Genomic DNA, 17434 nt, shown 5'->3' with positions numbered 1-17434 from the left:
CTTTTGATCGAACATTTCAATACGATGCACTTCGCGCAGAAAACATGTATGACTGCACTTTTAAGTGTTCATCATATGTAGGTGCTAATTATATAGTATATTTTGTGAGTATATTGAAATATCTATTAAATTCTCGATCTTCATTTCTCTTATTATATCTTATTTGTATAGCAATTTTCATTATTAGATATTAAACATATTGATGAAAGCGTTGGTAGCTTATGGCGGCATATAATGTATATTTTGACACTTTATATCACCGTACGGCTTTCAACAATGAGCAAAATAAGTTCTTATTATATGAGTATTGTTATAAAACACAAAAGGTAAATGCATATTTAACTTTTAATACTTGCATATAGTGCGATATCCAGTTAATAATTTTAGGGATGTTACAACATTGTTGATGTTACAATCAATGTATTAACATGTTTTAACTGTTGGTCCTCCCAGTAGCTTGTTACACATGTTACAGTTCAAAATTTGAAATGAGAGAAATAATTTTTGTTTTGTGTTCATTTTCCTTAGGAATATGATTCTTAAAGACATTTGATAAAATGCAAGATATTATTTTGATTAACTTTCGAGCTATTTTGTTACAACTGTAATTAAACAATGCTTCTTTGCAATGTTTTTTTTCTTCAGAAAATGGTTTGTCAGTGTATTGTGAATCTTGATGAAGAACTAGACACAACGTACAACTATTGTGTGAATAAATGTTCATCATTTTATGACATATACTGCCAAGGTGATATTGGAGTATTAGTCTTTGCAATTGAAAGAAACCATACAGGCAAGACACACGTTTTCGTAAAGTATACGAAGCCTAAGATTTGCTTCATGAACTTGGTTACAATACTGATGTCTGATTGTTGATTACTAATTAAAATTGCAAGGTTATAAAATATTGTTTTTAAACATAAGCTTCCACTTCATATCTAAAATGTCTAAAAGGAGAAAGACGCAGTTAATAGAAATCAATATGTAATTTTTTTTAGCAATAAACATACAAGAAGACAACTTTAAAAAAAGTAATCATCTTATTTATTTTTATTGATAGTCCTGGTGATGGAGAAAGTTGTATAATGTCATCATCATGTTGAATTAGTTTTATTTTAAAATTCTATCTGTTTTAAAAAGCATCATAGCTTATTACATTATCATATATAAGTCAACAAATGGTCTTATAATAATCTATTATTGTTATACCTTTTATTTTCAAAGCTGAAACGGAAGAAATAGATATATTGTCAAAGCATAAAGTTTATAATATGTCAAGTTCGACTTGTCTTGTAATAGCGAAGGGTGTATACACAACAGAGCAGATGGCATATTGCAGACGGAAACTGATGGATTTTTATTGTAATGGCAATATTATTAGCATCATATTCCGATTAAGTAAGTGTTGAGTTTAGTATCAGCATGTATTATTTCATATTCTTATGTAATACCTATTATGCAATATCCGAAAAAAAAATACTATTGAATTTGGCAGTTAACTCGCATATGACTATTTCTTCCATCTTGTATCAAACCCTGCAAGTTTCGATATGCATTGTCGCTCATCCAAGTTACAATACATAAAATCTTTGAGGACTATAAAGCCCATTCGACTGTTTAGTAAAACAGAGCTAGTTTATTTACAACCACCGACCCAGTGGTTAATTCCCCGAGGGTATCACCACTTCTGCGCTGATACGGTCATATTTATAAATTAACTGTTTATAAAACTTTAGAATTTTTGAAATTCTAAGGGTTTTCTACAGTAGAGTACACAATAAGACGTTAAACTGAACTTTATTCATGCCATAAACACGAGCACAGCAATTATTGATAATATTTAATATCTTAACAAGTTTAAAAGTAAATACACAATTATTAACTGCAACTTGATAATGTCTGAAGAAATGTCGTATCGTAATTCCCAATTTATTCCGTAATTTACAATCAAATAGATACATCCGGTCTCCCGGTTTTCATTCAGAATGGAAAGATGTATGTTGCATAGTCTATATATTAATATGAAACAAGCTATCTAAACATGCTAAAGTTATTAAAAAAAAATTATTTGTAAACGTTTGCCCTCCAAATATTTTCTTCAGCGTTTTACAAAACGAGTACGAAACTTCTGGTATTTGATGCTGGAAATCGACGATTCCGATTCTGACTTTGACAGTGAAAAAAATCCGACTGATTGTTAAGCACTATTCAACAAATAGCAAGAAAACGAAGTGGGAAACCCAAGGACAGCTCATCATGCTTGACTTAAGGGGACAATTCAAGCTTGTAATAAATGAAATATTTGATATTCTATGTTGGAGTAAATAAAATAAGCAATATATTCCAGCCTGCTTACTATTCCTTACATGGAAATGAAGGAATATTATGTTTTTGATCACGCCACGTAGGTGAAGGTTCCTCAATTGTTCAAATTTCATTCATGATGGAGATCAGTGCTACCTCAGGATTAGATTACTTTAGCTTTATTCGGCAAAACCTTAAGGAATTTTGATCCTCACTTCTTTTCAACTGTGTACTTTATTTTGCCTTATAATTTTTTTGGATACGAGTGTTACTGATGAATCTTTTGTAGATGAAACGCGCGTCTGGCGTAAATATAAAAAAATAATCCTGGTAATTCATGATGAATTTATTTAAGGCCATATTTAAGTTAGTTCAGTTGAAATGTTAATTTGGTATCTTTTTTTTATACAAATATAAAATGTGATAACGTAGAAACGTCGAGTAACATCTAAATTTAAAACAAAAAACAAAAACATTTCAGAATCTTTATCCTTTTAAAAAGTACAATTTCAGATATTAAATACTTACAATGGATTTGTAATGGGTTTCAAGATCCTCAAGCTAAACCCTACTTCAGAGTTATATCACAAATAGACAACAGTGAGTATTTTGATAATTTATTTTGCGGTATTGATTTTTGATATTAATATTCCAAATGTCCATACATGTACATTAAATTTGCGTGGCCATGTAATTATACATCCCAATAACAAAAAAACTCCCAGAAAAGATCTGAGAGTACTGCAGTTACTGGTAGCTAGTTCAAAGGCCCAAGCAACTTTAAAAACAAATCATGCATCTAAGGCTAAATTATCAATCAGTACCTATTCAATATCCATCTGAGTGAGACAGAGAAACAAATATTGTACAATACCAGGACACTGGTATCGACAGATTGTAGACTAATGAATGTGCATATGCATATAACAATTATAATATTCAGTTTGCTTTTAATTTACTAATAACAATATCAATGTTGATCCAATAAAAACACTATTCAAAGATCTCATTACAGTGTTGAATTAGTAACCTTTTAGTAATAAGTTTCTTTAAACCATCGACAAATTTACGCATAATAGAGGATGTGCTATCCCGTTTGACATAAGTTGTCTTATAAAATAATATAGACTTTTTCGACTTTATACTACAAATTTTGGTTCAAAAGGTACCGTTATCAGTTAATTGCCATGAAGAAACCTCAAAACTGTATTTCAATTTAAATTTTCTATATTAACAGGTCGCGTATACCTTAAAAATACCCTCTTTAAAATCTATAGATGTATATGTTATCTAAACCTTAAGAATCAACTTACCGTACTGATGTTAAAAAATAGACGTTAGCGTACTTTTATGTCTTCTACTAATGTCCATGTCGTATATTGCAGCAGAATTCGGACAACCCGATCGGTGCAATATTTATACATTATGATTTAGTTTGAAATGTAACCGTGACGACAAGTAATTTGGTGTACCCCTTTTATTATCCCATAGATGATATTTTCATATGAGATTTATGACAAGCGAGTTCTTTTTATTAGGAGTGCAATTATTCGTTAGTTGATTTGATTAAAACGAAATTAGTTGATTTTATTTGAAATTTGACAAGTCTTTCATTATTCACGAATACCGTATAGCGGGTTTTTTTTGCAGGTGTAAATTTTCGCGATTGAGGGGCAACAAGGTATACAAGAAATTTTGGCGGGTTTTTTTTGTCAGATTTATAATTCCCAATAAAATATTTTGGCGGTACCTAAAATCAGTGTAGTTAAAAAAAGTTGACAAATTGACAGGAAGAAAACATTTGAAACATCTGTGTTGTAGTTCTGTATGAATATAAGAAATTAAAAGAAATGATGATTTTAATAGTAAAAATAAAAACATTTGGTAATTGGAAACAATATTTCAGTTAAAACACATGTCTTGAATAGTCCAATATTTACAGATATATCTTTGATTTACTTGTCTCGTGACATTTTTGAAAGCGGAAGTTCGTCTTCAAGATAATCATCCAAGGCGCCACTAATACTTGTTTCAAGGAATCCACTACGGACAATATCCGGATGGTTTTTATGTGTTGGAACATCTGTACTTACCATTTTGCTGATAATGGTTTAAGCCTTGTTATAGACAAATCGACCGGCACAATAGGTTCATTTTCGGATCAACAATTTCCTTTCCATCCAACTGTTTAACGATTTCATTAGAATACCATTGTTCAAATAAGTTACGCATTTTATTTTTTACTGCTTTTTGTACACTAATAGCTAACGGTTGTGAATGTCTGTGCACTATGGTGGGACAAACACGACTTTAATGTTTTTTTCGTCCAATAAAGCTAGAAAATCTTCTCCCATCTGAGCTCTAAAGACATCAAATATGCATAGTGCTTTTTGATCTTTATAAAGTTTTGCGGAACGTTTGATTTTTCTAATGTACGGTAAAATTATGTTTTTAACATACTCCATTTGTGTATCAGTATTTGCCCAATGGTTCTCCGAATGCGTAATGTCCCAGTCAGAACGAAATTAATAAGTAGGGTGGCATTTGTCAGTTTTTCCGCCATAGATTATCTGAGGAGGAAGAAATTCTTCTAAAAAAATATAAGTATAAGTGAGTGTATTGTTATTAATCAAATAAGTGTCTATTGTTATAGTTAATTATTTTGTGTTACCTGAATGACCTCTGATGTATTTATTACTTATAGGTTAGACAATATTTGGTCATGTTTTATGAAGATTTAAGCCCAAGGCGAAACCGAGGGCTAAAATCTTCATAAAACATGACCAAGTATTGTCTGACCAATTTAGAACATATTCACACTTTCGAGTGACCTTACAAAATTATCCTTTCCAATTGTAATAGTCAAACCTAAATAAGAGTTCACTTTTTATAATGAACTAAAATATAAAACGTAGGCAATGATCATTTCAATGGATGAAATGAAATAGCACTGACATAGTTTGTGAAGGATAAATTGTTTTTCTTCTGCTTCAGGTAAAATTTAATACTTTTACATGTATATTTTTAGACTTCTTTTTTTTAAACAGCAACACAATGTTATATAAATTCCCTTTTTAAAATTTGATTGTTTTTTATAAATATAAAACTCTCTGTATGAATAATGAATTCAGACCATTCAACATTTAATGCTTACTTTTTAATGATAAATTTAAATGCATTGTGTTTCTCTGAAAACAATCCTTTGCTTTTATATATCGACAGTCTGGCATTGTGTTTTTTTTTAAAGAAAAAGAAAATAATTCCCTCAAATGAAAGATATATGAATTAAATAAATATCATTTTATTTATCCTTACCAATTTTTTTTTGTGTATTCTATATATGTGTAACATTAGCAAATGTATGAAATTTTCAAAAATTCAAAATATTTTTAATCTTTGCTCTTTCATCTTTAATCTGTAGGCTATTTTCCCAAGGAAAATGCCTGAGGGGATTGTACACTTCTTTAGTGCAGCTATTAGGAGTTCACTTTCATAATTAACTGACAATGAAATGTCATTCATGTATAGCATTTCATAGTGCATGGAAAACCATGTACTATGAAAATTAGAGGGCAAAAGCTGACTTTTCATTGGACGAAAAGGGGTGAGTATGTTATAATGGTCTAAGTTATTGTATAAAAAGGTATATACTAAGAAAATTAGAGCGCGGGGCTTTGCCACAAGCTCTTATTTTCATAGTATATACCTTTCTATACAATATCCAATTTAGCACATATTTACAACTTGAGTTATCCTGTAATTAGTCGATTGATATGTTTTGGCTGACTAGCTGTAGCTCATTTACATAGTTTTGTAAATCTACTCACAATTGTCATTGTAAGATATTGACTTCAGAATGAAAAGATTGTAGTTGCTGGTGTAAGTATGTTTATTGTTATAATTATATAAAGCTGTGTTTTATTATACATGATAAATTTAAAAACATACAGATAGCTTGCAGTAGCAGATCCCAAAAGAGGGTGGTGGAAAACGCTTATTTGGGGGGATGATCAAAGCTTTGAATAAGAACATACAGTTAAACCCCTCCCCCTTTATTTTGGGTTGGAACCTCTTTAAAAAATGGATAGATCTCCCCCTGGTATGTACCCATAGGTAGTCTAGTGAATAATTAACATGCATGAAATATCTGCAACTGGACATTAAGCAACCAATTATCAATCCATTCATGACGAAATATATAAAATTGCTTGTATTTCCCTTTACAAGGTTTCATGGTTCACTCTGTTGTTGTGTACAAATTAATTACATGGAAGATAATAATTTTAGATGGCATTGTACTCTAATTAATAAGATTAACGGTACCAATTTTCTTGCACCAGATGCGCATTTCGACAATAAATGTCTCTGCAGTGATGCTCGTTGCCAAAATATTTGAAATCCAAAGCTTATATAAAAGATGAAGAGCTAAAATCCAAAATGTCCAAAAAGTATAGCCAAATCCGTGAAAGGAATCAGAGCTTTGCACGAGGGAGATACATTCCTTAATTTATAATAATTTCTATCATTTTGCAACAGCAAATTTTAATAACACAAAAAATCCGTATTTTCATGCCAGTACCGAAGTACTGGCTACTGGGCTGGTGATACCCTCGGGGACTAATAGTCCACCAGCAGAGGCATCGACCCAGTGGTAGTAATAAGATTAACGGTACCAATTTTCTTGCACCAGATGCGCATTTCGACAATAAATGTCTCTTCAGTGATGCTCGTTGCAAAAATATTTGAAATCCAAAGCTTATATAAAAGATGAAGAGATGAAGAGCTAAAATCCAAAAGGTCCCAAAAGTATAGCCAAATCTGGGAAAGGAATCAGGGCTTTGCACGAGGGAGATACATTCCTTAATTTATAATAATTTTTATCATTTTGCAACAGCAAATTTTAATAACACAAAAAATCCGTATTTTCATGCCAGTACCGAAGTACTGGCTACTAGGCTGGTGATACCCTCGGGGACTAATAGTCCACCAGCAGAGGCATCGACCTAGTGGTAGTAATAAGATTAACGGTACCAATTTTCTTGCACCAGATGCGCATTTCGACAATAAATGTCTCTTCAGTGATGCTCGTTGCCAAAATATTTGAAATCCAAAGCTTATATAAAAGATGAAGAGATAAAATCCAAAAGGTCCAAAAAGTATAGCCAAATCCGTGAAAGGAATCAGAGCTTTGCACGAGGGAGATACTTTCCTTAATTTATAATAATTTCTATCATTTTGCAACAGCAAATTTTAATAACACAAAAATCCGTATTTTCATGCCAGGACCGAAGTACTGGCTACTGGGCTGGTGATACCCTCGGGGACTAATAGTCCACCAGCAGAGGCATCGACCCAGTGGTAGTAATAAGATTAACGGTACCAATTTTCTTGCACCAGATGCGCATAATCAAGTTATAATAAACTACAATGTATATTTGTTACTCTTTATTTAATTGAAAGAAACTTTCAAACATTTTTTTATCCAAAGTTTAACAATGTTTAAATAGTGGGATGTTTAAAAATTAATTTGAAAACTAATAACAAACTATTTAGTTTTATTTGGAACACAACATTTTTTCAAAATAGCCAGTAGCAATTTGTGTTTCAATATTTTGATTACGAAACAATGAAATCTTACCCTTGTGGTCATTCATTTGTAGTTACTTAGTACACGAAAAAGTATGTACTATGAAAGTTAGAAGACAAATTAAAGCAATTTAATTGGACGAAAAGTATGTGCTAAATGCAGTTAATCCTTAGAATACCGGTAACAAAGATCGATATTTGTTAATGTTACTGTTGATAAATTATGAAATTGATCGGACCTTTGATTTTCTAATTAGGTAATAAAATTATCAATATGAATTTACTTCTCTTATGTAATTTGACACTAATTAATAAGGGTGAAATACCTGACAAAGTACTTTACACACTTAAAGTATTTGACACTATTTAATATAATAAGGGTATACATACCTGAGAGACTGCCAGCAAAGACTCCTGTTATTTGTCGTTTATCTCCCAAACCACTAATTTCTACCCTTTTAGAACCTTCCACAGCCATTGTCCAATTTGATACAGGAACTACAATTAAACCAGCATGTTCCCAGTTTATAACAAGATTTGATGGGATGACAAAATCAACAACGTTTTTTTTCAATACGTTCGAGATATTCTTTTTTAAGTTCATCGAAATTTTCAACTTTATCGTTTTTACAAGCAGTTGAACCTCTACGTTTTACAAAGTTCATCCTATGCAGCAAAGATTTTCCCCAGTTTTTAGTTACTTCTATGGAACCTCCGTTTTCGACTAATAAAGTTTTATCAGTTCCTATGATTATTCCCTTTGCGGCTGCGATAACAATTTGGGTGTTAATCACAGCCCCGTTGTCACGCAACACATTTATATATTTTTGCACTTTTGAGTCTAGTTCTGTCCCAACAAGGAGAGGTCTGCCACGTTTTTTTGAATGGATTTCATCTACATCCCCTTCAAAATTCAATTTCCTTTTTTTTTACATTTAAATGTTCGTCGTATTTTCTTTTTATTCCGCGAACAGTACTTTCAGCTACATTGGGATACGCTCCTGAAAATTTTCTAACGGTTACGGCTGGTTCATTTTGTGCGCAGTATTTACCAATATCGGCACGATCCTTTGGTGAAAAAGTTAAATAAATCCCTCGTTTTGCAGATCCAGGTGTTTTTGGTGAATTTTGAGTATTTGAAGGGCTCCCTATAAATTTGTCAACACGTTCATTAGCTTATTTCAGTGCAGATCGTCCAATTACATCAGCAAGTCCAGAATTCTCAGCCGGTCTTATTTTCTTAGGTTTAAAGATACTCATCTTCGGACTTTAATGAACCACTGATATTTCTACATGAAGAAAACTCAGTTTAATTAGAACTCACGACGTCATTTTATAAAATACATGTATGTACAATGCCCTTTGGCATTTATAATTTTAAACTAAAATATTCCGTTATTGACCTGCCGACCGGAAAAAAATCATCGTTCTCACTTTAAGCTTTGAGAAAGTACCAAACGTTTGCATAAAATTTCGCGGAATTTATTTTCGCGATTTTCATTTATCCGCCAAAATAAGTGAAAATAAACACCCCACGAAAATAACCCGCTATACGGTATACAGCGGTATTTGTAAGTCTTTTTTTTTACTTTACTTTAATAAATTTATATACAAACTGGCAAATCTTGGCTGTAAACAATTATATTTGTGTGCAATCATACATGTAACTTCACGATTAGCTTGAAGCCTGATTGTCAATGGAATGGAAACAAAACCTTCGACTTGATCTAAACCGTACAAAAAAATCAAGATATGAATTGTGGCCACTTTTGTACAATTTTATTTGTTATCACATCATTCACTTTGCAACGGCCTTGATCCTTTACAAGACTATTACATCCTTCAAACAAAATGTACGAAAAAAGGAATATATATATATCATTAACAAATACGTGTATTATGCATTGTAATTCTAGTTACATGCATGTGTTATCAGGACGCGTACGACAAGCTTAAAACTAGAGAACAAACACGTGTGTTTCTTTTAAGTTTTCCTGTAAGCATATGAAGTGTATATATTCCCCTATATATGTACCCGTATTTTTTACATTTTGACATATTGTGTCTGTTTGTTTTGTTCACGTATTGGATGCGACTCTGAGCGGTTTTGCTAGCTATTAAACCGGGTTAAACCCACCATTTTCTACATATTAAGAAAATACCTGTATCAACTCTGGAGCATATATAACAGCTGTTATTTTTTCTTTTGATGTGTTTGAGTTAAGTTTTTATTTTGGTGTTTAACTTTTTTGTGTAGAATCATTTTTGTATGATCTGCTGAAGATGAATATATAATGGTTTCTCCGTATTTTGTAGAATATGCATACACTACGTTCGGTAATACAGAAAACACAAAATACGCAGTTACAACTACTGATGTACAAAATGAAGTAAAAGGCGACGGTTAGTGTATTATTCTTCCGGAGCACCTATCATCACTCCCAGTTTTTTGTTTTTTTGTCTGGTTTTTTTTTGGATTTTTTTAGGGGAGGGTCGTGTTGCTCAATCTTTATTTTTCTATGTTGTGTTAAGTGTACTATTGTTTGTCTGTCTTTCTGTCTATCGGTTTTGATAGTCTCTTTTTTTGCAATTGCTGTGATCAGTTTATTTTTGGTTTATGAGTTTGAATTACCTTCTGCATATTCTGGTATCTTTTGCTCTCTGTAATATCAGATTCGTCATTGATTTTAAATGAATTCATGTTAGAATAAATTCTATGTTTTTTATAGGAAATATTTGTTACACGCTACATTGGAAACAAGGTATCCGAAATCATAATGATTTACAGAATCAGCAGGAAGTCTGAGCGTAGACAATAAAAACTCATGACCATGACATTTTACAAAAATTTGGATTTTCAGTATTCACATTTATATTGAAACATATTTGGAGATTTAAGTTATACCAGACTGAAATCAAGACCTCAGATGTTCAACAGTCAATTGCATACATCGGTTGATCGATTTCTTCATTCACTAGCGAAATGTGTTCAAGCTCGTATTTGTGGATCCAATTATTATCGTAAATTTACCAATAGTTTGTTTTCACAAATGTTAAATTTTGACAAAACGGGAATTTAAACGGCAATTAGTACATGCATAGCATTGGATTTTGCTATTTTTCAGTTTTGTGGTTAATGCAGTTTCCTCGATGATGTGTTAAAATGTAGTTGATTTATAGGAATAAAACATCAACAACTTACTCTTGCATCGAGTTTATATTAGGAACAAATAAATGAACATATTGTAGAAAAGATTTCTATTGACGTTACTTAATTCATCAACACAAACACAAGTGAATAAACTATTACTAGAGAGATAATTCTGTAAAATTGAGATGGGCATTTTTTCATCGCGTCCTATTGTTGAATGAATACCAAGCTTCTCAATGATCCAAATTGTAGTTTGTGAAACTGCTTTTGACCAATGAAATTTCTTCGATAACTTTTTTTACATACATTTGTATTTGTTAAAGGGCCAAAGTTAATATTTTGTCAAAATTTTATAAATTATTATATAGAAGGAGACAAACCGATTTTAGTCGAGGTGTTTGGTACCACCTTATACAAGGATCATAGTTATAGTCGACCATTGACGGTCGTATCGAACGTTAAGAACAGAACGTTCACTCTTAATATTTGTTATAATTTCAAGAAATTATTCTTTAAATAGTTTATGACTGCACACATTTCCATGTTTCTTTTTTTTTCGGGTGGAATTGCTCTACGGAATAAGTTCTGCTGCTGAAATATAAAGAATACATTTTCAATCTGTTTGAATCCAGTTTTATTTTTAGTCTTATATGTGACAAGAAAAATGGGGACCAACACTCGTATTTGCATTATACAACTGACATTAAAATTAGGATGTTACAGATGTCTTTGAAAAATATATTGAAATTTCGTTTGTCTTTATTGAATTTCTATTTCAGATTTATGTATAAGAATAATTGTTGGTTCAGCTGTTTTCTTCGGAGCTATTATTGTTTTTCTCTTATTAATGTAAGTTCAAATCGTTGTTAATAGTTATCAAAAGTACCAGGATTATAATTTTATACGCCAGACGCGCGTTTCGTCTACATAAGACTCATCAGTGACGCTCAGATCAAAATAGTTAAAAAGCCAAATAAATACAAAGTTGAAGAGCATTGAGGACCCAAAATTCCAAAAAAGTTGTGCCAAATACGGCTAAGGTAATCTACTCCTGGGGTAAGAAAATCCTTAGTTTTTCGAAAAATTCAAAGTTAAGTTATTGCGTGCTGATCGCCATTTTAGAAAAGAATTAAGCACAGTATTTTCATTACAAACTCTTTTTTTCTCTATTATAATATTTGGAAATATTTTGTTTCCGATCATAGAATTATCTATAAAGTAAGAATAGCGTTCTTCTAATTTTGAATAACGCTTTTGTCCAACCCTTACTTTTATCTATAATAAACTATTTTATTTTAATATTAGCTTCTCTTTTGTCCAATCGTATGTCATTGCTTTAATTTCAAAATTGCGAAAGAAATGTATGGTTAAGTAGAAGAAAGAAGAAAGATTTTAAATGATTTTTATAATGTGCAAACAACGCTCCAATCACATAAGAACTTTACAAAGCTAAATATCATTGAAAAAAAGAAATACATATGCCGATGACAGATCAGCATGATATCCATATTATTCACCAATATTATTTCTTACTGATAAATACTTAGTGTTGTAGTATGTTGACAGTAACGTACTATTTGAATGATTCGCCTAATTCTACCTCTGACATTTTCAGCAGTAGCATAAATAAATTTTCAATTGAAAGAAAATTACTCATAGAAATTATGAAACTTACCAAAACAACGACCGGTATCAGAAGTAGAAACAGATATAAATACCACTTTGTTGCGCTGAGTTCGATTTTCTGTTTACTGTGTGTAGTTTCCTCATTTATTATGATGCGTGTTTTGTCTTTAACCTCTCTGTGGTATCATCTCCATTTGTTTTAAAGTTTGCAGCAACAAACCAGATGAAATACAAATAAACAGAGAAATTAAACTATGCATAAATATCAGTAATACGACCTTGAGATTTCTATATTTGGCTCCATTTATCAGCTAAATAATCATGAATTTTATCAATTTTCAGTGTATATATTCTTAGACGAAAATTAAAAGTGGCTTCCTACACAGGTCTGACACCAAGGCGAGATCAACATATATACAACGAAACGACGGGTCAATCTTCTGTTACTGGTCATTATCATGAGATAGTGCCATTGTCAGAAATGGCTTCATCAAGATATCAACCAACTGACCAACACAATATAGATCAGAGACAGCAAGTGGATACCTCATTATAAATTATTCCATCCAGTGACAATTAGAATAAAACAATCTTACAAATGGATATTTTTTTGGCAAAAACTTGTGTATATATAGATGTCTGTCATGTGACCACCTACCTGTTGCAAATACCTTTTGATGAATTATATTTAAAAGTGTTTATATTTTTTAATGATAATCTAAATTTTCTTGTATCGAATAACACATTCTATTTTATTCCTTCATTATTATCATGAAAAAACATCACGGACAAAAAAAAAGCTTATGACCCAAAAATTTGTAATTGAAAATTTATGTAGCTGTCACTTCTTTTTAATTTGAAAAATTCACAACATGTTTTTTTGTGCATTGGTTCATTCCAGACAGGTCGTAATACCTAATCCAAGTTCCTATTGTAAATAGAGATTAGACATTGTACCTAATGTAAATCGATAGACTAATTATTTTGATGTTTGAAATAGAGAGATGATCACTTTTGTGATGAGTGACTTGATGAACGGTAAAAGGGTTGTGACGAATATGCCATTGATACGGCAATTTGATGACACAATCTTCGAAACATTTTTGTATACAATTGTTTATGCAGTATGTAAAAGAGGGACAAACGATACCAAAGGGACAGTCAAACTCGTAAATCTAAAACAAACTGACAACGCCACGGCTAAAAATGAAAAAGTCAAACAGAAAAACAATAGTACACATGACACAACATAGAAAACTAAAGAATAAACAACACGAACCCCACCAAAAACAAGGGGTGATCTCAGGTGCTCCGGAAGGGTAAGCAGATCCTGCTCCACATGCGGCACCCGTCGTGTTGCTTATGTGATTACAAATCCGGTAAATAGTCTAATTCGGTAGGTCAAATTCATGAAAGGGAAGGGGATTGTAGTTACGACGTAAGGAACATATCCGATATAAAAAACAGTAATAAATAAATGTCATTAAAACACTTGTGAACCCTCTGTTTCCGACAACTTTAATGTCATTGGTTATTTTTCGAACGATTTGAAGTCATACAAGTATATTAAAACCTATGATACATCAATTAATAGATAGAGCGTAGATCAACTATTAAAAAGAAGATGTGGTATGATTGCCAATGAGACAACTATCCAAAAAAGACTAAAATGACACAGACATTAACAACAATTGGTCACTGTACGGCCTTTAACAATGAGCGAAGCCCATACCGCATAGTCAGCTATAAAAGGCCCCTTCAAGACAATGTAACACAATTCAAACGAGAAAACACTAACGGCCTTATTTATGTAAAAAAAATGAACGAAACACAAATATGTAACACATAAACAAACAACAACCACTGAATTTTGTTGATTCATTTCTCAACCTGAAATGACCAATCTGAAGTTAATACAAGCGCGATATTTTTTGGAAAATATAAGGGTTTTTGTTTCCTGATCATTGATTCTAGTTATGAGTTAACGGAGTTTACGTCAGTCAGACTTTGAAAATAAGAATGAAGTTAAACCAAACGAATTATCGGGATCAATGAACTATATCCAATAATAAAAGTGAGCGTACACAATATGTTAAAGTCTATTGTATAATTGTTTTTAATATTGAAAGGCATGTTGTTTTTACGGATGAAAATGCATACCGACTTTATTATTATACTTTTCATCAAGTTATTCAGTGTATGCGGGTTTCGTAGATACACATGTTTATGAATGCATCATCATTGAACTGAATGTAATATATAGATGAATACGCAAATTGATTTGAATACAAACAAAATACATTACACAAGAACAGGTTTCTTATCTGATGCAAACACAATTGAATAATAAAGACAAAACAACTCAATCTATTTGATTAACTTTTTTGCACCTCACGGCGTTAAAATATCGATTCAACACTTCAGTATCAACTTTTTTGAACACCTCAGTTATTTTAAAGATTTACAATCATGATGTCCTTTCCGGTCTGACAGACACGGTCACAAATAATAGATGTACCTAGATATTATCCAATCGACGTTAAAAAAGCCTTTACACCATATATACGGAATAAGCTAATATTGACAAATGATAAATATCTAATTTTGATATGACTAATGAGACCTGTTCACAAGTGATCTGGTAATTCTGTTAAAAACAAAAGGGCCTAGAATGGTGTATTTTCAAACAATACCTTTGTCCTATATTAGTCATATATAAAATTGATTTCTTTGATTCGTAGTTCGTAAGTCATGCCGACTATCAAACTAAACCCCTTATGTAAGTAGTATAATAATTACAAATTATTGACTTATGCGATTATCGTTTAACAAAATTCAGATTAATTCTCTACTATATATTTTGAAATTAAAATATAAAATGTGATATAAAATACAACAATCCAGTGGAACAAACATTGGAGAGAAAAGGAGTGATACAAGAGGCTAAGTATTATTCTTTCTCTTGTGAAATAATTTCCCCGATAAGAGTAAGATTCTTTTCGTAGATGAAGGGAAATTGCGTACTAAATTATAATCCTGGTACCTTTGATAACTATTCATACATGACATGTAATATTATAAATGATAAAGTATCGAATAAGGTTAAATATTACCACTTAATTTGTCCAATAAATTGGCCAATGGATACACATTTTAAAGACTTAATTTATTACGGCAAGGTGCCAAAAAAATTGTGTGATTCAATTTTCTAGAATTTTTTATTTTTTGTAAACAGGTCAAAGTAAACATTTTGTCAAAACTTAATGAAATTTAAAAGAGCCAAATCTGTTTTGGTCATTGTTGGGTTAGTGTTGGGTATCCCCTTAAGATCATTTCTTAGCTTTTAAAGTATGATATGTATCAGTCAAGATTAAATATATAAACTAGAGGCTCTATAGAGCCTGTGTCGCTCACCTTGGTCTATATGCATATTAAACAAAGGACACAAATGGATTCATGACAAAATTGTATTTTGGTGATGGTGATGTGTTTGAAGTTCTTACTTTACTGAACGATTTTGCTTCTTACAATTATATCTATCATGAACTTTGCCCATTAGTAACAGAGAACTATATTTGGTAAAAATTTACATAAATTTACCAAATTAATGAAAATTGTTAAAAATTGACTATAAAGGGCAATAACTCCTTAAGGGGTCAATTGACCATTTAGGTCATGTTGACTTATTTGTAGATCTTACTTTGCTGAACATTATTGCTGTTTACAGTTTATCGCTATCTATAATAGTATTCAAGATAACCAAAAACGGCAAAATTTCTTTAAAAATTACCAATTGGAGGGCAGCAACCCAACAACCATTGTCCAATTCATCTGAAAAATTAACTTCTTGTCAGATTTGCTCTAGATGCTTTGGTTTCATAGTTATAAGCAAAAAACTGCATTTTACCCCCATGTTCTATTTTTAGCCGTGGCGGCCATCTTGGTTGAATGGCCAGGTCATCAGACACATTTTTCAAACTAGATACCCCAAAGATGATTGTGGCCTAGTAGTTTCAGTGGAGATTTTGTAAAAGATTACTTAGATTTATGAAAAATGGTTAAAGATTGACTATAAAGGGCAATAACTCCTAAAGGGGTCAACTGACCATTTTGGTCATGTTGACTTATTTGTAGATCTTACTTTGCTGAACATTATTGCTGTTTACAATTTATCTCTATCTACAATAATATTCAAGATAATAACCAAAAACAGCAAAATTTCCTCAAAATTACCAATTCAGGGGCAGCAACCCAACAACCGATTGACCGATTCATCTGAAAATTTCAGGGCAGATAGTTCTTGACCTGATAAACATTTTTATCCCATGTCAGATTTCCTCAAAATGCTTTGGTTTTTGAGTTATAAGCCAAAAACTGCATTTTACCCCTATGTTCTATTTTTAGCGGTGGCGGCCATCTTGGTTGGTTGACCAGGTCACGCCACACATTTTTTAAACTAGATACCCCAAAGATGATTGTGGCCAAGTTTGGATTAATATCGCCAAGTAGTTTCAGAGGAGAAGATTTTTGTAAAAGATTACTTTAATTTACGAAAAATGGTTAAAAAATTGACTATAAAGGGCAATAACTCCTAAACGGGTCAACTGACCATTTTGGTCATGTTGACTTATTTGTAGATCTTACTTTGCTGAACATTATAGCTGTTTTCAGTTTATCTCTAACTATAATAATATACAAGATAATAACCAAAAACAGCAAAATTTCTTCAAAATTACAAATTCAGGGGCAGCAACCCAACAACCGATT

At 31.6% G+C, this 17434-nt stretch overlaps 1 protein-coding gene across 1 annotated transcript; it reads left to right on the top strand.

Annotated features, from left to right (window-relative positions):
• The first annotated feature begins 1247 nt into the window (after positions 1-1247).
• Positions 1248-13410, top strand: LOC134725230 (uncharacterized). Its single transcript, XM_063588881.1, has 5 exons — positions 1248-1398; positions 2818-2904; positions 10207-10293; positions 11821-11890; positions 13010-13410. The coding sequence occupies exons 1-5, from the start codon at positions 1272-1274 to the stop codon at positions 13221-13223; spliced, it is 585 nt and encodes a 194-aa protein (XP_063444951.1). The 5' UTR covers positions 1248-1271; the 3' UTR covers positions 13224-13410.
• Positions 13411-17434: the final 4024 nt, after the last annotated feature.

Source organism: Mytilus trossulus, chromosome 7, assembly GCF_036588685.1.
Source record: "Mytilus trossulus isolate FHL-02 chromosome 7, PNRI_Mtr1.1.1.hap1, whole genome shotgun sequence".
Classification (NCBI taxonomy): Eukaryota; Metazoa; Mollusca; class Bivalvia; order Mytilida; family Mytilidae; genus Mytilus; species Mytilus trossulus.
The sequence above is the reverse complement of the archived record's forward strand: the minus strand, read 5'-3'. Positions and strand labels throughout refer to the sequence as shown.